Here is a 23,346-nt window from a genome sequence, read left to right as displayed (position 1 = left end):
CTGACACAACGGGCACTTAACAACAACAATATTCAAAGACAATGGCAAAATTGGCTAGAGCTTGACTCTCTGCCTCCTAAGCAGTGGATTCTGCCAGGTTGTGTGTAGTCGCATTGATTCTGACCAATAGTGATTCTGTATAGTGTTTCCAAGGAGGAGCTGGTGAGCTTGAACCACCAAACTTGCAGTCCAGCATATTAGCCCCCAGCGCCACAGCAGGTCAACAGTTTGACATTCTCTTCCTCTTAAAAGTTACTTTTCATTTCTAGCATCAATCATTTGCACTTTGTAAGAGAAAGGATAGTAAAATGGGATTTAATTTCAATGATTTTACATGTGTAAATGTGAAGAATAGGTACTTTCCATATAAAACAAGCCCAGAGGTACTAAGGTAAAAGTACTACTTAACTGTAGCCAACTTTTCCACCACACTGTTGTGAATGTTTGTTGCTGGATCTATAGGGTGTAAGTGGCCAGCCACGTGGCCAGCCGCCTGCCCTCGGGACAACACCTCATGTTTAACTGTATCTAGCCAACCCTTGATTTTCTGAAGGCAGACTCTTGGATGGTGGATTTTGTTTTGTGAATTCTGTGGATTGCCCTTTTTGGGTTCTCCAACTTCTGCAATCATTAGAGTAAATTTCTTTTCATTCCCCCTTGCAGAAGATTTTATTTTATTCTGGTTAAAGTGAAAATTAAAATACTGATCAAATGACCAACTGTTATGGTCTTAAGCAAAACCAATAATACTAACCAGAGCACTATACCGTTACTTATTTGTGTGTCCCATTTGGTTTTGTGTGTGTGTGTATCATTTCATGTTATCACATTTCATTCTTCCAGTAAGTAGCACAGCAACTATTAGCCCCATTTTGCTGAATAAGAACGGCATTGAGGCTCAGAGAAGTAAAGACGTGTCCAGAGTTGCATACAGGTAGTTAAAGGTATGACAAGGAACCAGGTTTTTTAATTTCCAGTTTAATCTCATTTTTATGATGTTTCCTCTCCTGGTATAGCACTATAGGATAAGCACTGGACTGCTAACCACAAGGTTGGTGGTTCAAACCCATCAGCTGCTCCTTGGAAATTCTGTACAGGGTCACTAGGAGTTGGAATTGACTCAATGGCACATAACAAGTAACAGTCTATTTTTCAAAATTAAACCAACCTGGAACCCACTGACTTCCTTGCCCAAAAAACTCTGATAATAACCTTAGGGATCTCTCTCCTGAGAGCCTCTTTATGTTGTAGGCCAGTCCAAGGAAAGCTGTTTGCCCTCAGAGGAGGACTAAAGTGTTCAAGTAGCTGTCTTGGTTTACCCAGGCTCCAGTGTGAGCAAAGGAACAAACTAAAATTTTGTTAACTGGGTCTTTTGAGACTCCGTTAAAATGTTTGGCGGAGGGACTTAGTGATCTTCCTAAAGGAACCCCAGCCTTTGTTGTTTGAGGGTTAGAATGGGTGTGGGGGTCCTGTCATCACAGCCCTGTAAATGTAGGTAACTCGGTCTAGAGAGCCTGGTGGAGTGTTTCAGGAGAGGAAGGTTCATTGCAAGCTGAATGCCTCACACACCTCATCATTCTGAGAACATAAATGTACAAATACAGTAAAGTGCCAGTGCCTTTGAAAGCAGAATTAAAACCACTGTAATACATATACATACACTCAAGGTAAATCACAGTAATTTATGACAGTTACTTGAAACTGTAAATAGTGTTTAGTATTTCATAGAAAATTGGCCTGAATTTGTCGCCTAAAGAAAAACTTTTTTTTTTCTCATGGCAAAAAGATTCTTTTTGAAATTTTTATTTTTCCAATTCTAAAGAAAAAAGATCTTTCTAGTGCATCCTCCTGACTCAGAAGCAAATGCACAAATCAAAGGCCCCCACTGCTGCAGCTTCCAGTGCTACCACAGTAAGGCTCCCGTCTGCAGTGCAAAGCAAGAGGGCAGTGTTGCAGCCTTTCCACCAAGCAGTTCAGGGGCTGGCTGCTCTATGATGTCATAGCAGAAGGGAAATTGAAAACACGAAGAAAACTATTTCAAAATAGACCTTTAATGTAATTTTTAGGCCAAAGCAAGAACCGACCATACATTGTCTCCAGTGGACCATCTGCCAGAATAGGACTAGCTCAGTCTGGCTTTGAAGGCCCTGAGTCAGCCCTGGCCAGCATCATTTCCCTTGATTCATTGACTTGTGTGTGCTTCTTACGCATCATAAGCTGCATTTCATGTTACCACCTCCACTATTTCCAAATTGAGATACAAAACCAGCCTTCCCAATGGGAAGGGTTTTTTTGACCCCTTTCAGTGCAGGGGTTCTTAACCTTCAGGGAGTTTGACAAGCTGATGAATCCTTTGAACTCTCTTCTTAGAAAAATGTACATATAACAGGTGTTTTGTCTTGGAGTTCTCAGACCCCCATGACCTCCTCTGGTGTCTAAGGCCCCAAGTTAAGGAACTCCTGTCCCAAACAAGGCAGGTAAAGATCATCGACTGGGTGATACAGGGTAACAGGAGAGATGTCTTACCATTTCGATTTGAGGGTAGAATGAATTCCCAAAGCTTCCCAGCGGTTTCCAGAGTTGATACTAAAGAAGGTAAGCAGCTACCAGTGTGTCATTTCAGAGCTGGAGAATAGCAGCTGTGGAGGTATATGAAGGGTTCCTTGCTTGACCCTAAGGACCTAATTTGTACTTAACCAGGAGCTGTACATTTAATTGGAGTGACCCTCATAGAAAGGTGAACAGATCCTATTCTTTTGTTGTGATGGGATGGGTGTGGGGATAGGGACCACTTGAGTATTAGACACGGTGATCTCCTAACAGTCATTATAAATCCAGTCTTCCCTCCTAAATATCCTAACACAATCGGCTACCCCACAGATGGCTTAGCTAATCTATTGCTTACAAAAGATCTACTGAGAAGCCCCTCTTTGAGGTATCCCATTCTATTCGCCTCAGGGGTAGGGGACTGTTGATGGCTGAGAAATGGGAACTTGTAGAAATGGAAATATCGGGTTGTCAGTGTAACCTAACAGCCAAGTTAAGCTGATCTTTTTGTTAAAAGACTTTCTGAATGGCTACTGGTAAACAATTAAAATTTAAGTTTTTGTTTATAGCCACTTTACATTCCCCAAAACATTCAACATTGGTCTCCAGCATCAAGAAGAAAACCAAGGCACTAGGAAGCAAGCAAGCACACTTAAGTACTGAAGATAACCAAATTTTTATATTGCACCTGAACTGTATACTGTAGCACACTCAATCCCATTCAAGGAAAAAATCTAGCAAATTAAAAATTCTCCCATTAAAGTTTTTTTTTTTTTTTTCCAAACTGAAAATTTAAATTATTTACCCCAAAATGCAATCATAATTTAGTACTACTTAAATTAGCTAGAAATCACACTGAAACTATATTACATTTACAAATATTAAATTTATTATAACTAGAATGAATTTAATGGTTCTCAGATTTGGCCACCTTATAGCTCCGTTTGAGGAGGAGGGGATTTTTTTAAAACAGAAAATGCATTATAGCTTGGTCAAATTAATTACACATTTAAAAGAAAAAAACTTAAAAAGAAAAGAAACCCTTCAGATTCACATAATTAAAGAGCAGGAGAAAGCACACAATCTACATCATAGCTAAATTTACCAAACCAACCAAAGCTGGGGTGGGGGGATTTTCTCTTCTGATTATTTGTCATAAAAAGGTTCACTGTCTTATATACACATGTATATAATGTTACATTCCATCACTGTAAAAAGTCCCCTTTGCTCCCTCCCCCCAGGAGTTTCCGTCTAGTCTCCAAACTTGGAAAGTGGCGCTCGCTCCTGCTGTCGGTGCAGTTCGTTCTCGGTCAGCAGCTGGAGGTTCTCGGCGCGCAGCCGCTCCAGCTCCAGCTCCAGCTCCCGCACCCGCGCGTCGTCGCTGCCCAGCCTCTTGCTTTCCAGCCGCAGCCGGTTGTTCTCGTCCTCCATGCGCGAGAGGCACTTCTCTAGCTCTAGGTATTCTTTGATGAGCTCCTGCTTGCTCATGTTCTGCAGGCTTTCCGCGTGGTACCGCTCGTAGGTCTCTGAGAAGTCCCGCTGCAGAAACTCACTGCCGTCCCCTCCCATCCCATCGCTGCCCCCGTCCTCCTCACCCGCTTCTTCCATAAAGTCCTCATCACTCGTGTCGTCGGATTTGGCAGCGGCCCGCTTGGAGTAGAGGCCTGTCTTGAGATCTGGTTCCTCCTGGTCGTGGTCATCCATGAGGAACTGCGTGGTGTTGTAGGGCGCAACTGGCTGGCCCTTGGCGAACATCTCGGCTCGAACCCTAGAAGCTCGCTGGCTCTGTTTCTCGTCGAACTTTTTCTTCTCCTCCCAGGTCAGCTTGTAGTACGGTTTCCAATGCCGCTTCTTCTTGGAAGGGCGTCTCCTATGCTTTTTCTTGCCCAACTGTCTCTGTTGCTGTCCCCACGCCTCCTCACCCCCAGGAGCAGGTGCCCCCAACTTGTTGACCTCGGAGTCATGAAGTGGGTGGACGGGCGGCTCGGCCTCAGGCATCGGGTCCCCTCCCGCCACTGGCGGGGAGGCTCCGCAAGCGGACCGATCGTCCCCGTTCTGGCCCTTGTCTCCTGCTGCAGGGCAGCCAGGGTCTGGGCTGGCCAGGGTCAGTAGGGAAGGTGGCTGGGGTTCCAGGCTCCCTTCCCCCTCCTGCCCCGGACGGCAGCCTGACTGGGGGGACGCTCTCGATTGCCACCTACTGTCGTCCTCGGGCACCAGCGCCTCCTCGCCCGGGAGGCGCTCGGGGTTCCGTTCTTCATGGATAGCAGCTGCAGCACCTGTACAGTTGCTAGTCTGCGGCCGGTGCTGACAATCTGACAGGAGTGGTTCGGCCATGGCTAAAGAGTCCTCTTCTTGAAGTTTGAAAAATTTTGGCTAGAAGTCCTGAAGAAAAAAAAAAATATTTCTTTCCTTCTTAAAAATGTCCAACAGAGTCCTCTTCGTCTAGTAATTGCTGCAGTGGCGTCTTCAACCAGTCTTTCTGCCAACAAACTCCAATTGCAAACTTGAGGGCGCTAAAGTCAATAAAGGGTTAAACGCCCTCAGCGCAGCCAGCTAGTGGGTCCAAGGGGGTGCAGCGGCAAGAACAGTACGTAATGTACGGAGGGGATGGGCCTCAAGCCTCCCTGCAGAGCACCCCCACGATCGAAGAGTTGGTGGGCAAAAAGATGAGGTTAAGTCCAAAGGGTTAAATTTAACCCCGAAGGGGTTAAAACTACCCGATGACGCTGCCTCGGAGGGGCCGGATCCACAAAGGGTTAAATCCCTTGCCGCAGAACCCACAAGGGGTTAAAGTCCCTGAGCCACCTCCTCCCACTTCCACGGGTGTCGCTCCAACCCGCGCTCCCAGTTCTCTAGGCCCGGCCGGAGCCTCAGCCGAGGACAGACAAACTCATCTCCCCTTTGGCTCGATGCTCTGCTCAGTTCAGTTCTCCGCCTCCTCCTCTTTTCCTCCCTCCCTCCTCCCCCTTCCGACAGCTTGGTTTCCGCCTCCTCCCCCAACTTCCCCTCCCAACCTGCCTCTCCACCTGCCAACTTCCAACTGCTGTCTCCCAGCCCTCTGCGCCTCTTTTATATAGAAGCCTATCGGCTCCGCCCCTGGGCATGCGTACTGCAGTCCCCATAGCGGGAAGTCGGGAGTCGTAGTTCCCCTAGTTTATGTCGACTGTCCTCGCGCGCCGTGCGACGTAGCCAATCCCAGGACGCGTAGGGGGCGTCTCTCAGGCTTACTCCTTCTATCGCTTATCCCTTGCTATGGAAACGTGAGAAATTATTGGTCAAGAGTCGCAAGTCTCCCCGTGGAAAGCGAGCCAATCGCAGAGTAGAATAGGGCGGGTTCTGGACCGTACCATTGTGCTTCAGAAATACGAGAAGATTCGGTGGGCTTTGAAGGGCCACGCAGACTATTTTAGCGAAAAGGTGCGTTTTAAAGGATATTATATTTTATCCTCAGCGGGAGGGTATGAAAATCATAAGCATTTATTAACTAAAGCAAAAGTGGTTTATTCCTAAAAAGTAGTCCCCAAAGTGTAAAAGGATTAAATTCTATCAAGCGAGAAGTTGGCCCACGGTTGTTAACTCTCAATTTTTAAGATTATTATAGTGAAGGCTTGAAAATGTGTGGTTAGCGCCTGGAATTGCCATTTGCGGAAGGATATTGTGAACATTTTTTTTTTTTTTTTTGTAATAAAACGAAAAGCGCATCAAGAAGTAAACAAATGAATAAAAAGTGCCGCCTTAAAGGGACCGTGTAATTTCGTTTAGCCTAGCAACCTCGGTCTAGGCCTCGAAAACTGAGGGCGGGTTCGAGTCCCCTGTGACGTTGAACACGTCGGCCCATCCTCGCCGCTTGAGCGAAGGTAGCCCAGTCCTAGTCACTGGGACCGGTCTCGGGGCCGCGTCTGTCCCAGAGGCTAATGCAAAATGGTGAAACGCTTTTCTCCTGGATCGGGATCTGAAGGCACGGGGCCTGTGTCCTGGAGCGCTCCGGTGGGAGGGCCTCCTCGTCCCCAGTCCTCTGCTTCTGTCGAAGAAAATGGCCTCCTGGGCTGACTTGGTCTCTTCACTTCCGACCTGGAACATTTCCTGAACCCGGATAGGGGAGTTTAAGGCCGTTGAGGAGCCTCTGTTGGGGAGGGGTTCCACAATAATGAGTTGAAATCATCCACCTTGTGTGGTTAATAAGGAGGGGGTAGCGGGTAGCATCTGCAGAGCCCCTTCCTCATTAGTGTGCTCTGAGCAAGACCAGAGGCTCTCCTGAGGAGGAGGTGGCTTAGCGCTGAAATGGGGTCTGTAGGGAATTCTGGCCCAAGGCTGTGAGTAGACTCACAGTGGGGCATGTTTTCTCTTGAAAGAAATTCACCAGACTCTAAGCCCTTAACCAAAGGACTGGGTCCGAGAAGACCTGAACTCTCTATAAAAAAATTTTTTTTCATTCTTTTTTTTGGTTTTAAGTGCCATTGAAGTCGGTTTCGACTCATAGTGACCCTATATAGGTGTTCCAAGTTGCAGCTGGTGGGTTTGAACTGCTGACCTTGTGGTTTGCAGTCCAATGTTGATATTACAGTGTCACACTACTAAAGCCTGAAATCCTTCTTAATCTCCCTTTCTTCCTGGCCACCCACCCAGTTTGTGAGTGGCCTGTTCTCATTTCTTTCTTACTAGGAATCCTTTTTACAGCCCTACATGTTGTACCATAGTATATGTTTTTACACATAGAACTACTTGACCTCACCACAGCCCAGTGAGTTAGACAGGGTAGAAATTAAAGTCTCCATTTTAGAGATAAGAAATCTCTGAGATTCAGAAATTAAGTGGCATGTCCAAAGTCACCTGACAATTGAGTGGCAATCTCAGCTGTAGCTACTCAGGTCCTAAGATAGATCCCTGCTCCATGTTTCTTTCAGTCACAAACACATTCTCTTAAAGTCATCTTATCAAGAACTCAGGAGGTAGTTCCTTTTCATTCCCAAACGCTTCAACAGAATTCAAGCCCTTTTGTCTTCATTTAGCAAACATTTTTTAGGGCACAAAGGTGAGTAATCCTCACAATCACTACACCTGAGCCCAATGTTGCCACTGTGCCAATCCATCTTGTTGAGGGTCTTCCTCTTTTTCCATGACCCTCCATTTTACCAAGTGTGAACTGTTTATAGAGTGGCCACCAAATCACAACTCAATAGGAAAAGAGCCAAAATGGCAAGTGAAAAAAATTTTGAGAGTTAGGAATTATGGAAGGTTTCGTGGAGGAGGTAAGTTGGCTGGGCGCCGAAGGATGGAGAGTTTTTCCAGGCAGAGTGGCATGAAGAAGGCATTCTATGAAGAGCAAACATCATGTCCAAAGAAAGGACTTGAGTGGGAACTCGAGGAGGGGTTCTGTGGGGCAGTGGTGATTTGGCATAACCTGTGTAGACTGGTTTTGCAACTGACCATTCCAGCCTTTCATCCCTTCTTTCCCTGGACTTCCAAGAATTCGGGTTGATCTGACACCATACCCTGTGTTTCTCATCCCATCAAGCAGGAGACTTGATTTCCTGATGGTTGATCCCTCATAACTGGGAGCACCCTGAGGTAAAGGATTTTTGCAGAGTATTTAACTCGGAATAGGAATGCTCCAAATTATGACCACAGTTTCAGACTCCAGGGGACACCTGGGTACCCCAAATAAGGGGATTTCGATGATAGGGCTGAGGCTAGCCTCAGCTCACTGGTACAGCCCAACTGCACGGTCTCATCTATCAAATAGTGGGAGGGGAAGCCAGACTGATAGGTTTTGTGGAACTTTCTAGAATTATAACAAAGAAGGGGCAGACCTCTCCATTTCAGAGAGTTGGGATAATGCCCTGGATCGCAAGGTCAGTTTGAACTGCAAGTTCAGCGGTTCAAATTCACCAGCCACTTCTTGGAAACCCTATACAAGGTTGCTATGAGTTGGACCCGACTCAACAGCACTTAACAACTCGTGACCAGGAGTCCTGGTGTGACACTATAGGATAAGCATGGAACTGCTAATCACAAGGTCAGCGGTTCAAACCCACCCACTTTTGCCACTCTTGGAAACCCTATACAGGGTTGCTATGAGTTGAAACCAACTCAAGGGCACTTAACAACCGTTGACCAGGCATTTTACATACCCTGATCATGTAATCAGAATTGTCTTATGATGATGAAGAGAGCATTACATGTTTCACAGACAAGGCAGCCCAAGCTCAGAGAAGTTAAGAATCTTGCCTAAGACCACACAACTAGTATGTGCAAGTGGTAGAACTGGCTTCAAGCCCTTGCCTGCATCCTTGGCATTGACTTCATCCCTCCCACTGTGCTCCTGTTGTCCAGCCAGATCACAAGGGGTTAATACAACTTCTCTGTTTATAATTCTGGGCTGGGTCCTTTGGACAGTACAGAGTGGCCACAACTTGGGGTACAAATGTTGGCCAAACCCCAGGCCATGGCCCAGGCCACGGGCTGACAGGAAACTCAAGAGATTAAAGGTCTCCAAGGAGGAGTCTTCAGATCTGCATCTTCTTCATCCAGTAGGGTTGGAGGGTCCTGGAGGCAGGAGTTACAGGGGTCTCTAGACAGCTGGGGTCTCTAGGCTGCTGAAGTCATCCTCAGATGCCTCAGAGGCACCAGGAAGCACTTAGAATGGTGAGCTCTGCAACCTAATTCAGGATGGTGGCTGGAGCCAGGACTGGGGTAGGGGAAGCAGGCGGTGGAAAGAAAAATTAATTCCAACCCTACCCTGCACCAGCCAGGGGCATCCAAAGGTTCAGGCACTATGTCCATCCCGACCCAGACTCTGGGCCGCCCAGGACCCCTTTCCCCATTCCTCAGGGCATGCTGGCTGTGTAGGATAAACACTGGGCTGTGAGCCTCAAGGTTGGCTGTTCAAGACCGCCAGTTGCTCGGTGGAAAAAAAATGAGACCTTCTGCTCTCGCAAATATTTAAAGCCTCCCAAACGCTATACAGGATCGATCATCGATCGTCATGAGTCTGTACAGATTCGACGGCAGGGCACTTAACAACAGTAGGAGGGAGGCGGGAGGAAGGGACACAACTACCTCTGGGCCTTGGTCTTAAGTTTCCTGGGGAAATCTGAGCTCAGGTCAAAGGTATGAGGCAGCAAGGAACCGACAGCGAGGCAGCGGGAGGCGGGCAGTCCCGGGCCAGGAACGCGGGAGATGGGAGCAGCCATTCTCTACCCCGGCCAGAGCCGACCTCACCCGGACCCCCGTGTTCCTCTTACTCGGTCACCCCCGGTTCCCCAGGACTGAGTCTCCGACGGGCAGGGGGGAGGCCGCAGCTGTACCCATGCCCCCTCCCCAACCAGCAGCAGTTGCTGGTCCCACACACCTCCCTCCCCCAGGGCTACCCCACGCCACCGAGGCCTGTTTTCCCATCTCTGCCCGGAGAAGAGGGAAAATATTCCTCATTCATGAACACCAGCCCCAGCCTCACTAGGGCCGTGGGGTGGGGGTACTGCTGCAAAGGAGTTGTGTCTCGAGCGCCCAGACTTCTCTCCTCATTCCAGGGGTGGGGTGGGGGCGCACAGACGGCCAAAGATGAAGGTTTTCTTTTATTTTGTGAAATCATTTGTAAAGTGAATCTTTACAAGTGAAGACGTCCTGAGTGTGAGTGGAAGGCGGCCGTGGGCTGCGGGGGAGGGTCAAAACAAATCGGTGCTTACTCCCTAACCCTCACTGGTCCAACTCGTCCGGACCTCCCAGCCAATCACCACTGCCGGCCCGGGCCCCAAGTCCCAACTTGCCTAAGAGCAGAACCTCCTGGGGAGAGGCTGGGGCGGAAGGAGTCAGGTGACCCAGAGGGTGGAGAGGGCAGGAGCTTAGACCCAGCAGCCCCGCCCAGTCACTGGCAGACCCCGACAGGGAACCTGCGCCACACTGCAGCCTCCTAGGGCAGGCTGGGTGGCTGTGGAAGGGAAGTGTTCATGGGAATCTGCAGGAAAGGGTGGGGTGTTGTCTGATCCCCGTTAGTGGAGGGGGATGTGAAGGCAAACACTGATGGGGGTGATTTTTAATGCCTTCCAGAAGCTCTTGGAAGGCTGGGGGAGGGGAGACGCAGCAGAACAAGGGGGCTGGTAGCCTTGCCTCCAGTCAGTTGATTGCAGAGACCTCTCCATGGAGAGTCACCTCTTCTGGGCCCGAAACTGTCTGAAGAGCCACTGGACAACGAAGGGCCACAGGAGGAAGAAGAGCAGCGTGGGACCTGAGAGTCTGAAGGGCCAAGGCCGGCCACTGGATGGGGGTATCTGCTGCCAAGAGGAGGGAGTCAGGGACAAGCTCAAACCTCAGCACAACTATCCTGAGCTTAGTAGGAGTTCAGCCTCCCCAAAGGTGTGAGAACTGGGCCAGAGGAGACTCTCCCTCAGAAATCTGGAAGAAGGGGTGTCGACAAAGTATCCTCCTCCCAGGTCAACCCAAGATTCCTGGAGGGGCTGCTATATAGAAGGATGGCTTCCGGGCTTCCTCTAGGCCACACAGCAATGGCCCTGTTGCTATGATTGGAAGACGCCCTATTGCCACATATTGCAAAGGGCCCTAGGCACTCAGATTTTTTCTCAATACCATTCCCCACTAAGAGGATTCAAGTTTCCTTGGAGAAGTGGCTGACTCCAGTTTTAGGACAAGGAAGGTAGAAGTGAATGTGGACCATCTTGTAGCAGAGAGCAAGGAAGCTTATAAAGATGAATGAGGTCCTGTTAGAAGGACATAGGACCCGTACTGACCAAAGCTGTGACAATCTGAGCATCAAATAGAGTGATGATTGCAGTTGATTGAAATATTATGCTCTGGTAGCGTAGTGGTTACAAATTGGGCTGCAAACCGCAAGGTCAGCAGCTCAAAACTACCAGCTTTTCCGCAGGAGAACAATGAGGCGTTCTGCTCCCGTAAAGATTTGTCTTAATGCCTTCCTTTAAAATAGAAAAAAAAAAAAGCACCACTTATCCTGCCTTTCCAGAAGGAACTATATTTCTGAGAAACCCCAGATGATCAGAAAAACTAATACTTGACTGAAAAAATGACAGTTAATAAATGTTAAAGGAATAATAAATTTTAAAGTCAACATTTTTTGCAACCACCAAGTAAATGATAGATCAAGGCAAGGAGCATCAATTGGTGTTAGGAAAAACTGTGTGGCAAATGGGGTTCGCAGGGAACAGGATATTTGTGAAATGCCAACGTATGAAAAGACAGACTATTCATTCCCTGGCTGCAAGAGGAAAACGTGACTTTATAATGATAGGAGCAGACCATTATAATCCATGTAAGTGGTCAGACTAGAAACACTACTGGTGGGACATCTAAGTGTCATGTGTCCCTGATGTGGAGAACATTTAATATAAGCTGATCAGAACCATCTAACTGGACTCTAATGCAGCCCTTAGTGCTAACCTCTTTGTTGCTGTTAAATATTGTTGAGTCCGTTCTGCCTCCTAGCAACCCTGTCCAGGGTTTCTGAGGAGCAGTTAGTGGGCTTGAACTGCCGACCTTGTGGTTCACAGACCAGTGCTGATCCTCCAGCACCACACCAGGAATTCATAGAGCTAACCTCTAGTGCACAGGAAATTTAGTGTCTAGAGGAGCTAGCTAAATGATACCCTGAGAATATCATTAAACAAAGCCACGTTAGTGGCTAGGAAATGGGGCTGTTCTCAAGAAGAGATTTAAGGACCATAAACTACTGTGTGTGCTTTTGGACTGGGCAGAGCAGATGAAAAAGGCAATCTTGGAACAACTGGGGAAATTCGGATTTGGTGGGGTGGTTGTGTGCTCCCAAGTCAGTTCTGACTCACAGGAACCCTGTATGGGGTTTCCAAGGCTGTCAATATTTATAGGAGTAGAAAGCCTCATTTTTCTCCCATGGAGCAACTGGTAGATTCCAACTACTGACCCTGCGGTCAGCAGCCCAGCTTGTACTCCATTAGGCAATGTTACCAAGGCTCCTTACTTGGATTTGGAGTAGGTATTAAATGATATATAGAAATCACTAATTGTGTGATAAATGCTATTTTGGCTAGAGAATAGAATGTTCCTATTTTTAGAGCTGTAGCCCAAGTACTTAGGGGCAGGCCTGAGGATGTCTGTATTCTGTACCAGTTCTAGTTGCTGTTCAGTCGTTCCAGCCCATGGCAACCCCATGTGTGTGTCAGAGTAGCTCTGTACTCTATAGGGTTTTCAATGGCTGATACTTCCAAGGTGCCTGTGGGTGAATTCGAAATCTCAACCTTTCAGTTAGCATCCAAGCACATCACACCAGGGCCTCCCATGATGTTGCCAATCCACTTACAATCACATCATATAAAGTTAGTAAAAGGTTAAAAAAAAAAAATGTTCAGGGTGGGGGAGTGGGGCGTTGCTGTAGACCTGGGGACATTCCTACCACCTGGTTGATACCCACTGTACTGAGCAGGTTATGGGTCACTTGAGAGATTCCAAACATTCAGTAATGCAGCGCCTCCTACCCCAAGCTTCTCACAACAGGCCCCATTCAAAGTTACTGATGGGGGATGAAACTGGAGCCACTCCAAGCTCCATCATTTACTGCTAAAAATACTAGTCCTGCTGTGGCACTGTGGGTTAATGTGCTGAGCTGCAAAGCTGCTCTGAACCACAAGGTTGGTGGTTCAAGCTCACCAACTGCTCCTCAGAAACCCTATCCAGGTTCGCTATGGGTTGGAACTGACTCGATGGCACTTCACAACAACAAAGGCCCAGGGTTTGGGAAGGGCTTCCTGTGTGTTTGGCATTATCTCACCTAATCCTCACAACAGCTCTGTGAGGGTCTTCCAGGCTGTGGGCCCTCAGAAAATTACTCAACCTCTCAGAGCCTTAGTTTCCTCATCTGTAAAAAGGAGATGAAAAGAGAATCTATTTCATAGGGTTGATGTGCCATTAAATGAGATAATGCAAGTAGCAAGTCAGGTTCACAGCTGCAGCTGGCAAAATGGCAGCTGTTATTCATTTGGCAGGTGTGCAGGTACCAAGGTAGATGGAGGCAAGCAGATCTAGGCATCAGAAGAAGGGGGTGAAGGCTACAAGGGCTGATCTGTTTTTGGGGAAACCCTAAGTCTGGGAACAGTAGCCTGATGAGTGATAAGGGCCCCCAGCCTCATGCAAAGAGCAGCTACATGGAGGCCCTTCCACCTCTCAGAATTCATTCTCCTGCGCCTTTCTCTTTAGGCAGCAGGGAGGTAAGAGCCCTCGCATGCCCCGTTACAGAGAGGAGCTTTTCAGACCCCCTGGCTTTCCTGCTGGCAACAAGAGCCACTGAATTGTCTGGAGGAGGCTGTAGGCTGGTGGAGGTTTGGGGACACAGACAAAAGGTGAAGAAGCTGAAATTGGGACTTGCAGAGCTTCACCCCAGTTTTAATAGAGTTGGAGGGACCTCACCTGTTTGTGGGGGAGGGCCATGCTCTCCAGACTCTGCAGTCTCCCCTGGATATCCCGCATGTTTTCCTGCAGCGCCCGAACTGTCCCCACCAGCCACGTGTCCAATTCCTGGTGTCCTAGCAGGCTGCTCCCCAAGGACTCTGTGGGGCATAGACACACAGGAAAGCGGAACTCACCAGGCAGCTCAGCTAGAGGTTCGGTTGGGTGGTGGCAGGCTGGGTCACATCCAGAGAAGTACAACTATAGAACGCAATCCTTGTACCAAGTGTGACTTTCAAAGGCCTAGTAACACGCTGTACTACCATTTACTAGCTGTGTGACTTTGGACAAGTCATTCACTTCTCTGAGCCACATTCTGCCATCTGAAAATTAAGATAAAATGTGCTTTCCCTCAGAGTTGCTTGCCCAGAGAAATAAAAGATATATATGAATGTGTCCTGGTGGGTCTTGGTACATGGGAAGTTCTAGAATAGGGAGAAGGCAAGACTTCCTATTTTCCTTTGAGATTCCCAGATGGGAGGCCCAGAGAGAGAGGGTGACATCCCAGGACCATAAGGCTGGGATAGGACTCTCATCCCTTCAGCAGGGGCAGAGGCTGCAGGCTCCTGGAAGAGGGGGCAGGGCAGAGACTTTGCCCACCCAGGCGGGTGTCTGCCTGTGACAGAGGTTGCTCTCTCTCTGGGTGCCCAGTGCTGGACTTTCATCTCTGCCCTAAGGGAATAGCCTGGATGCCAGAACTTCAGGAAGGGCAGGGGAGGGTGAAAGGTCAGGCAAGGGCTCACCCTCCTCTCTGGTGGGCCCGGGGCTGGTCCGGGTATCAAGCTCTCCTCCAAGTGCTCCCCTCTGCTCTTCCCAAACCTGTTGACATGATTCACCAGGTCCAAGGGTAGGTGGGAGCAGCCAGGCACAAGGGGAGTTGGGACGGGGGAGAATGGGGCTGTCTCACCACTCCTGGCTCGAGCTGTTCTAGCTGCTCCAGGGAATCACAGAAAACCTCGGAATCCAGGTCCCTGGGTATCTGCGGCTCTGGGGAGGGGATGGGCAGAGATAGTGACCAGAGGAAGTTGACAGAGGAACAGGAAGGGCATGCAGCAAGACAGAGAACCTGTTCAGGGGACAGTGGAGACAACGCGATAAGGGACACAAATAGGTCACCCACAGAAATGAGGCCCTGGTCCAAGATTCTCAGACCCTATGGCCTGGACTTTGAGAGTACAGGTGGTCTTCGTGTCTGAGAGCATGGTGCATGAAGGGTGAAGTGTGGCAACCAGTCTTCTCTCCTCCACCCACCCAGAGGTCCCCCCACCAGGGTTTGGCTCTCTGTCCCTGCTGCCCAAGCACTGACCTTGGCTGGGAGGGGTCGATTCCTTTGGGGGACAGGAAGGCTCTAGGTCAGTCCCAACATTCAATACCTGCTCTTTCCGACCTGCTGAAACACAACATCCAGAGGGTGTATCTGGGGGGAGGCTGGTACCCGCCCCTGCTCTCCACTAGTTCTGGATACTGTCCATGAGACCCATTTCACTGGGGACATTGGATGGGGTTCTCACAGAGTCATCACCTGGAACCCTCTGCCGCCAGTCTTCCCGCTCCCAACCAAGCAGTCCCCTCAGCACTGGCTGAGCTCCCATCCTGGGCGCCTGACCTGTGACTCTTCTCAGGAAGATTTCCGGGGGCCTTGGCATGTCGGGGATCACCTGGTACAGGGGCTCAAAGTAACCAAACATGTCCTCTGCCACCTCGCCCAGCGGCACTGTGTCAATCACCTGTGGGTGATGGGGCCTGTGTGGGGAGCTGGCCATTCAACCCCCTGCCCACCCGACCTCTCAGGGACAAGAGATGGGCAGGGAACATAATGAGGGTAGCCCTAGAGGGGTGGGACATCCCCCCTACCTTCTGCGCCACCACCTTCATCTCAGCGATGTAAGCGGACATGGCCTCCTTCCTGCTCATCTTGCCCAGGCTGTTCCAGGCATCCCTGGGGGGTGGGGTGGGGGGTGGGAGAGGTCAATGAGAGGGTTGGTTGACAGCCGAGACTTGCTTGCCAGGGTGGTAGGGAGCTCACCATTTATAACGTCCAATGGGATCCCAGAAACCAGGTCGGGGAACCAGGCAGGGCCCCATAGTAGCCTGTTTATAGTAACTGTAGAATCGTAGCATCTCTTCGTAGGAGGGTCGGTAAGAACCTGAGCAGGGATTGGGAAGTGGAGTACAGAACATCACCCCCAGCCCCAGGAGGATGAAGGTGACAGGGGACCACCCTTGGAACGGACAGAGACAGGGCAAGGTCCCCTTCAGGGCAACTGGACAGGAGTGAGTGGTAGAGGAGTCCCACACAACAGCCCAGGTAGGGCCTTTCTTTAGGAATTTCAGAGGCCAGATGGCAGCAGGCCTGGCACCCCAAGTAAACATGGGTCCCCAGGGTGTCCCCATGGCCTCACCATTTTTGGGCAGGCTCTGAATGACGCTGACTGCAGCCTGAAACTGCTTCTGACAGTCTGGCCCTGGACCTTCATTCTCGGTGCCCATACCTAGCTGTTCGGAGCCCGGGAGCCCTACTTCTGAGAGATTCTGCAAGAACAAGGTCCGTAAGAGCAGGCCTCCAGGGCCCACCCCGTACACACCTCCATAAGTCCACTTTTCCGACGGGCAAACCAAGCTCCTTCTCTGCCTGAGGGATACCCCGGAGGTAAGAAAGAGATGAGGCTGAGGGACTCCTTTTCCTATCCCAAGGCAGCGTGGATGGGGGCCAGGGTGTCAGAGACCTTCGGGAGCCCTGGGGAGTGGGCAGAGAGGCAGTATCAGCTGTTTCCAGAAGCTCCTCTTTAGGTACGCATCCCAACTCCTAGACGGGAGAAGGGTAGGAGTCAGGGTGGGGCGAACAGTGTCTCGCCCTGGATTCTAGTACTCCGATCCGGTCTTCCTCCACTCACCCCGCGGCGTCCACTGCCCGAGAACCTAGGTCTTTTTCTCACCACTTGCCTACGGCTTCCGACTGACCTCCGGCCCAAAACTAGCTGGGATATGGGCCAGAAGCGAGGGCAGAAATTTGAACCAATAAGAGATCCCGTTTCACATTCGGCTTTTATACTCCAACCACTTAGCGTGGCTCTTTCAAGATTATGTAAATAGTTTCACGGCGCCTCTCCCAATCAGGCGGGGCGAACGCGCTAGTCCAGTTCTCCACCCCCGGACGGCCAGAGGAATGCAGCAGCGCCACCTGGTGGACATAGCTAAACGACGCTGAGTTCTCGCGCCACCTGGTGGAAATCCTCATCTGGACGCTTAGCTCTGCCGCAGCAGTTAGGAAAGACTCAATCCACCTCATCAAACACGTAACAGGCGCTTGGAAAAAAAAAAAGGAAGTCATGTCCTGGGGTCAGGCGTTCTGGGTAAGAGACAAAGAAGTTTATTTCATAGCTGACGCAACTAACAAGAATGAGGAACTGTAGTATCAAGCGAAAACTTGCTATTCAGGAAGAAAATTCAGGACCCCAAAGGTGTGGCGCTGCAAAGTCAGACTGCAAAGTAGTTTGAACTATAAAGGTGTTTGCGTCAGACTGCAAAGTCGTTTGAACTATAAAGTCGGTGTTTCAAGCTCACCAGCTGCTCCTTAGAAACCCTATACAGGGTCGCTATGGGTCGGAATTGGCTCGACGGCACTTAACAACAACAAAGTAGCGTGGGGTCCCAAGTCACTATGCCAGATCTCTGGGCCGGGGGTTCTGATAGGGAGATAGAGCCGGGGAACAAGTAGATGGCAAATACTGTTAAGTGCCGTCCTCAAAAACTAAACTTTCTTTTGGGGGTACCACTCACTTGGCGGTCGCCAAGTGGCGCTGTGCGCCCAGCTCTCCACCTCCCCACTCCCCGACCCAGGGCACTAAGCAGACACGCACACGCAAGCCTTCGTCACCTGTAAAGCCCCTTTCGCGCACACTTCACATATGTTAAGTGCACAAAGAACACGGCCACCGGGAGAACTCGATGCGAACACACAGTAATTGGATAAGCGCCATGCGACGGCCGTCTCGGTGACCTCGGAGCGCCTGGTGAGGTGCGGATCTGTCCAAGCCTTAAACCCCAGAACCAGTCGCCGGGAACTTAAGACCTAGCTCTAGTCCATCCTGTCCAGGCTACTCAGTTTCGAGACTTCTACCACCGAAGGGACAGTAGTAGGCCGGGCTCCCGGAGGGTTAATCCTATGACGTCACAGCCAGAGCCTTTTCTGTCTCTCCCCCTCCCCCCCGCATCCCGCTCCCTTAGCCTGCGTTTCCCTTGCGCCCCCTCCTCCGCCTCCCGAGAACCACTGGCCAGGAAGAGCCTCCCTGACACCTCTCCCCTTACAGTCTGGCTCTCTCCTGAAGACTCCGGGGGTGAGGGGAAGGAGAAGGGTGGAGAGGAGCACAGAGTCGCATTAAGTTAGGGTCCCGGGAAGGAGAGGATGTCTGTGAAAAAGCATCCCTCGGAATGGGGCTGTGACCACCGTTGGGGCTGGGATTCGAGGCATGTTCAGAGAATGGGGAGGCGGACCCACGAGCAGCGAGATAAACGTGGAACTTCGGGGGATCTCCGGGAAGGCTCTCCCTGACTGGGATAAGCACCCCCCCAACCCCGCGCCACTGGCACCTCCCAGCGCCCTCCTTGGCCCCGCCCACTCATCCCAGCCCCTCCCTCCTCCCGCCTTTCCCTGCTACCCCCTAGATCCCTCCTCCCGTCCTAGCCTCCCCTCTACTCCCTCCTCCCGGCTCTTCCCTCCTCCGGGTGCCTCCTCTCCGCTCCCTCTCGGCGCCGCTAAGTTTCCTTGCTTGCCTCGGATCGCGGAGCCGGGGCCGAGCCAGAGCGTCCCCGCTGCCCACTTCGCGCGCGCAGACCCCGGGCCCGGCCCCGGCCCCACGAGCCATGCTGTGCGGCCGCTGGAGGAGCTGTCGCGGCCCTCCAGAGGAGCCCCCGGTCTCGGCCCAGGTCGCGGCGCCCATCGCGCGGCCGCCCCAGCCCAAGGACAGCGGTACCAAGAGGCCAGGACTGCTGGCGTTGAAGAAGATGGGTCAGTGACAGTCACAGGTTCCCGGGGAAGGGGAACCGCGGTTCTCTGGGAGTCTTACGTGGGCTTCACGGGTTGAGCGGTACCGTGTCGGGGGGTGAGGGGGATATGGCGAGGGGGTGGAATGTCAGCCCCGTCCCAGCTGGAGGTCCTGAGGGGGAAGAAGTCAGGGAGGGGGGCTTGGAGTGGTCACCCGAGGTGCCTGGAACCCAAGCGGGAGCTCCCAGAACGCTGATTCCCACCAAAAAGTGTACTGGGGAGCGAGGTGGGGCGAGAGGCGCAGATCTGGACTCTTAAACCCTGGCTAGCCCAGTGGGCGAGGCCGATTTGGGATGCCCCTCATCCGCCTTCACCGCGCCTTCGGGGTCTGCGGGCGCCCCGGAGCATCCCCGGTCCGGCAGCCTCTAAAAGGTGGAGAGGGTTGTTTTAGATAAGAATGTGGCTGATTTCAGTGGGTGAGGCTGCCCCTCCAAAGCCAGCCCCCAGCAGCAGCTACACAGCGCCTGAAAGAAGGACTAGTTTAACAAGTGAGAACAGAGCCTTCGGGATCAGAAAACCACAGTGCTGGTCTCCGATTTGGGACGAGTCCCTGGGGGAAAGAGTGTAGCTGTGGCTTTATTAAGCATGTCCCAGGGACAGGTCCATGCTAGGAGATTTACGTGTGTGGTGTCTTGAAAGCCTCTTCACCTTCCTGAAAGGTGGGCAGCCTAATCCCCATTTCACAGATGGGGAAATGGATGTAGAGAAGTCACTGAAATTTGTCAGTGTCCACACAGATCATGTTGTTGTTAAGTGCCATGGAGTTGGTTCTGATTCATAGTATAGAGTTCCTCAGGAGCGACTGATGGGTTTGAACAGCCAACATTTTGGTTAGCAGTCCAGTGCTACACCAGGATTCCAGCTCATAAAGGGACTAAAGTCTGGGCAAAGTGTGACTCTCTGGGTGATTGAGGAGCATAAGTGAGTATTTTATATGTGAGCATTTTGTAAACTGGAGTCCTGGAGTGGCACTGTGGGTTAATGTGCCAGACCCAAAGCCATTTGAACTACAAGGTTAGCGGTTCAAGCTTACCAGCTGCTCTTCAGAAACCCTATACAGGGTTGCTGTGGGTCGGAACCAACTCAACAGCACTTCACAACAACAATTTTGTAGACTGTTGTTGTTAAGTGCTGTTGAGTTGGTTCTGACTTATAGTGACCCTGAATAGGATTTCTAAGGAGTGTCTGATAAGTTTGAACTGTCAGCCTCATGGTTAGCCGTCCATTGCTTATCCTCTGGTGCTGAACAAGGACTTCTTGTAAACTGTAAGGTTCCGTAAAGCTGAAGTGTGGTGTATTGGAACTGCTATTGATAGAAAAGTTAATGACAAAGGGGGTGGGGTAAGACTGGGGGAGCACAAGGGCAGGGTTGCCCCGGAGACTGGGTGAGTCTTGAGACAGAAATTGGGGGTCCTAGAGTCCAGTCTTTTCTTTCCCTTTGCCTCTTCATTCTTTTGACCTACAAATACTGAGCGCTCATGAGGTTCCAAGCACTGTGCCTGGTACTGTACTGACTGAGACTTAAGACATGATTTCTACCTGGTTCTCCATTCAGTCATGCATTCATTCAACAAACAAAGCCCTTGTGGCACTCTAAGTTAGGCATTGGGCTGCTAACTTCAAGGTTGGTGGTTCAAACCCACCAGCTGCTCCTCAAGATAAAGATGGGGGTCAGTTCCCAACAAGGTTTACAGTTTTGTAAACACTATATAGTGTCGCTATGAGTCAGAATCAACTTGGTGGCTGTGGGTTTTGGGTTTTGTGTGTGTGTGTATGTTTATAATATGCTCAGCCTTAGGGATTCAGCAATGAACAAGACAGAGTCCTGGTCCTTCTAAAGTTGACACTAGCAAGATGGTCAGACAACAAAACAGGCCTGAAGGGAGGGGTAAATGAGATGCATGGCTGAAGAGCCAATGAGGGGGCCCAGGCTGCACCCCAGAGCCTGTCATGAGGGAAAATGGGGCAGCTTCCTTGATGGGGACCAACTCTTCATGGCCCCTCCTTATAGAGTTATGGACTTTATCTGGAAGGCAGTAAGAGCCCCCCCCCCCGCCCCACACACACACTCATAGAAAGGTCTCAGGCCCAGTAAGGCAGGCAGTGAGCTATGAGGAGTGGAGGGAGTCGGTGGGACACAAACCCAAACCAATCCCCCTCCCATCAAGTGAATTTCCTCAGGGTCAGCAGTTCGAAACTACCAGCTGTTCCGTGGGAGAAAGATGAGACGTTCTGCTCCCATAAAGATTTACAGCCTTGGAAACCCTGTACAGGGTCGCTATGAGTCTGAACCGACTCCAGGGCACATAACAACAACAATAACCCTATACTGGGGCAGAGTAGAACTGCTTCATGGGGTTTCCTAGACTGGAAATCTTTACGGAAGCGGACCAATTCATAGTCCTGAGAGCTGCTGGTGGATTTGAAACACTGACCTTTCACTGAGCAGCCTAACACTTACTTGGTTCATTTTGGTGGGGCATGGGCAGGGTGGTGAAACAGGGAGACCCAGAGGAGGCTAAGGAGTCATTTGGACGAAGGCCAGGAGGGCTTGCACTTAGGTGACTGCAGATAAGATGGTCTCAAAACCACGTAGGAGATAGATTGGACTGACCACATTTGGGGGTGTCTGATCGCCTGAGCAGGTGGCAGTGTTATTTTCTGGAAACAGTGGTGGCTTGAAGAGAGGAAGGCCGCAGTGAATCTGAAGTGCTGCAGAGACACCCAGGGCTGGTGTTGGGGGTCAAGTCTGGGCCAGAGAAGTAGCCCTAGGAGTCAGGCTGCAGGGGTAATAGATGCTGTAGGCAGGCTACTTCTTCATTCCACACATGTTTGCTAAACCTCAGCAGTATGCCAGCTGGGCTGGGACTGATGAATAACACAGGGCCTTGCCCTCGGGGAGCACACAGTTTAGTGGGAGGAGCCAATGGTAAACAAATGATTACAGCAGAGCCTGAGTACGGCTGCAAGGGCACCTGTCAGTCAGGGTGACACTGTTAGGAACTATGTGGGTGTCAGAATGTCATTTGGGCCGCCTGCCTTCCCTCTCCACCACTGCCCCTTCCTGCTGAGTGATTGCTGGAAAGGAAGGTAGAGTTGGTGGGGAATGTCCCTTTTCCAGGCCGTACTAAATCCAGGGAAGTGGGAGATGAAACCCGGGGATCCTGGAGCTCAGCTTCCCATGCCATCAGGGGCCAAGGCCCAGGCCTACCACCCAGGAAGCTTCTGTTATTATTGCTGCTACACCCCTTCAGCGATGACCCTCACAGCCTCGCCCTGCTACCACCATGCCACACCCCTTAGGTCAACAGAGAACAGATTTGATTTCAGACAAGGTCAAGGGATAGGGAGTGGCTCAGAGGTCAAGGGCTCAGAGGGTTCTAGGGAAAGGGCCTTCTAGGGTTGTACTAAGAGGGGCCAGGGCCGGGGGAGGAGAGCCATTTGTGGAGATTGGGGTCCTGCCTCTCTGGCCCCCTGAGCCCCCAAGCTGGTCTGCTGACTTGGCCAGCCCTCAAGAAGTATCTGGAATAGTTGAATAGCAAGAAGGGGAGCTAATGCTAGGATATACTAGTCCCCATCTACTTATCTTCAGACACCCCTGTGGGACGGTATTGGAGAGAGGTGGTTCTGCTGCCTCACCTCACTGGAAACCCAGGCAGAGAGGTGAAGTCACCTGCTCAAGGCCACATGGTTAAGAGGCAGTGTCTGCCTGCCACCAAAGCCGGTCTCAATGGTAGCTCTTTATTACCAGAATGAATGAATACCAGTTAACTCCTGACATTCTAGAAGCATTAGACCTTGTCTATATTCAGGAGGAGGAATGAGAATCAAGGTCAGCACAAAGCTGATTCCTATGATGTAGAGGTCAGACGTATGTACCTCCACTCCAAATTCCTCACCAATCTGACTGGCCACGGCACTCCGCTTCTCTGCAGGGTTCAACAGTTGGCTGCAATAGCCACACAAAACCCGCAGACCACACACTTGTTAGGGAAGTAACAGTTGGGATCAGGGTCGACTTGAAAATAACAGAATTCAACTCAGGAGACAGGTTAGGATGGCTTCTAATCAAGACAGCTCTCAGTTCTTTCTCGGTTATGCCTACAGATGGGCTGTCCTTCTCTTGGCTGTGCCCCTGCCAGGCCTTTTTTTGTCCTGGCCAGTAGGCAGGCCTTTCTTTATTGGGTGTTTTGACACACACTACTATGCAGTAGTAAGGAGCTCTGGTAGCGTAGTGGTTATGAATCGGGCTGCGAACCTTAAGGTCAGTGGTTCGAAACTACCAGCTGCTCCGTGGGAGAAAGATG

At 50.7% G+C, this 23,346-nt stretch overlaps 3 protein-coding genes across 3 annotated transcripts in view; 1 reads left to right on the top strand and 2 right to left on the bottom strand.

Moving 5' to 3' along the window:
- Positions 1–3,413: 3,413 nt before the first annotated feature.
- On the bottom strand, positions 3,414–5,586 carry HEXIM1 (hexamethylene bis-acetamide inducible 1). Its single transcript, XM_006833522.1, has one exon. The coding sequence runs from the start codon at positions 4,879–4,881 to the stop codon at positions 3,799–3,801; it is 1,083 nt and encodes a 360-aa protein (XP_006833585.1). The 5' UTR covers positions 4,882–5,586; the 3' UTR covers positions 3,414–3,798.
- Positions 5,587–10,691: 5,105 nt separating this feature from the next.
- ACBD4 (acyl-CoA binding domain containing 4) lies at positions 10,692–16,485 on the bottom strand. The gene is made up of 9 exons (XM_006833521.1): positions 16,398–16,485; positions 16,022–16,142; positions 15,850–15,934; positions 15,602–15,722; positions 15,302–15,382; positions 14,903–14,982; positions 14,739–14,814; positions 13,957–14,096; positions 10,692–10,814 (listed from the first exon to the last, which is right to left on the bottom strand). The coding sequence occupies exons 1-9, from the start codon at positions 16,483–16,485 to the stop codon at positions 10,692–10,694; spliced, it is 915 nt and encodes a 304-aa protein (XP_006833584.1).
- A 2,373-nt stretch (positions 16,486–18,858) lies between these two features.
- Positions 18,859–23,346, top strand: part of PLCD3 (phospholipase C, delta 3) — a 37,552-nt gene continuing 33,064 nt past the window's right edge. Inside the window, exon 1 of the mRNA XM_006833519.1 lies at positions 18,859–19,003. Coding sequence (XP_006833582.1) covers positions 18,859–19,003 — 145 coding nt within the window. The remainder of the gene's footprint in view (positions 19,004–23,346) is intronic.

This window comes from Chrysochloris asiatica, unplaced genomic scaffold (genome assembly GCF_000296735.1).
Source record: "Chrysochloris asiatica unplaced genomic scaffold, ChrAsi1.0 scaffold00007, whole genome shotgun sequence".
NCBI lineage: Eukaryota > Metazoa > Chordata > Mammalia > Afrosoricida > Chrysochloridae > Chrysochloris > Chrysochloris asiatica.
The sequence above is the reverse complement of the archived record's forward strand: the minus strand, read 5'-3'. Positions and strand labels throughout refer to the sequence as shown.

Coding starts and splice junctions, on each gene's coding strand:
- HEXIM1 (XM_006833522.1), bottom strand. CDS start 4,881: ATGGCCGAACCACTCCTGTCAGATTGTCAGCACCGGCCGCAGACTAGC.
- ACBD4 (XM_006833521.1), bottom strand. CDS start 16,485: ATGGGCACCGAGAATGAAGGTCCAGGGCCAGACTGTCAGAAGCAGTTT. Junction 14,815..14,902: donor AACAGCTCGAGCCAGGAGTG/GTGAGACAGCCC, acceptor TCATGTCAACAG/GTTTGGGAAGAGCAGAGGGG. Junction 10,815..13,956: donor TGGCCCTCCCCCACAAACAG/GTGAGGTCCCTC, acceptor TCTTGGCAGCAG/ATACCCCCATCCAGTGGCCG.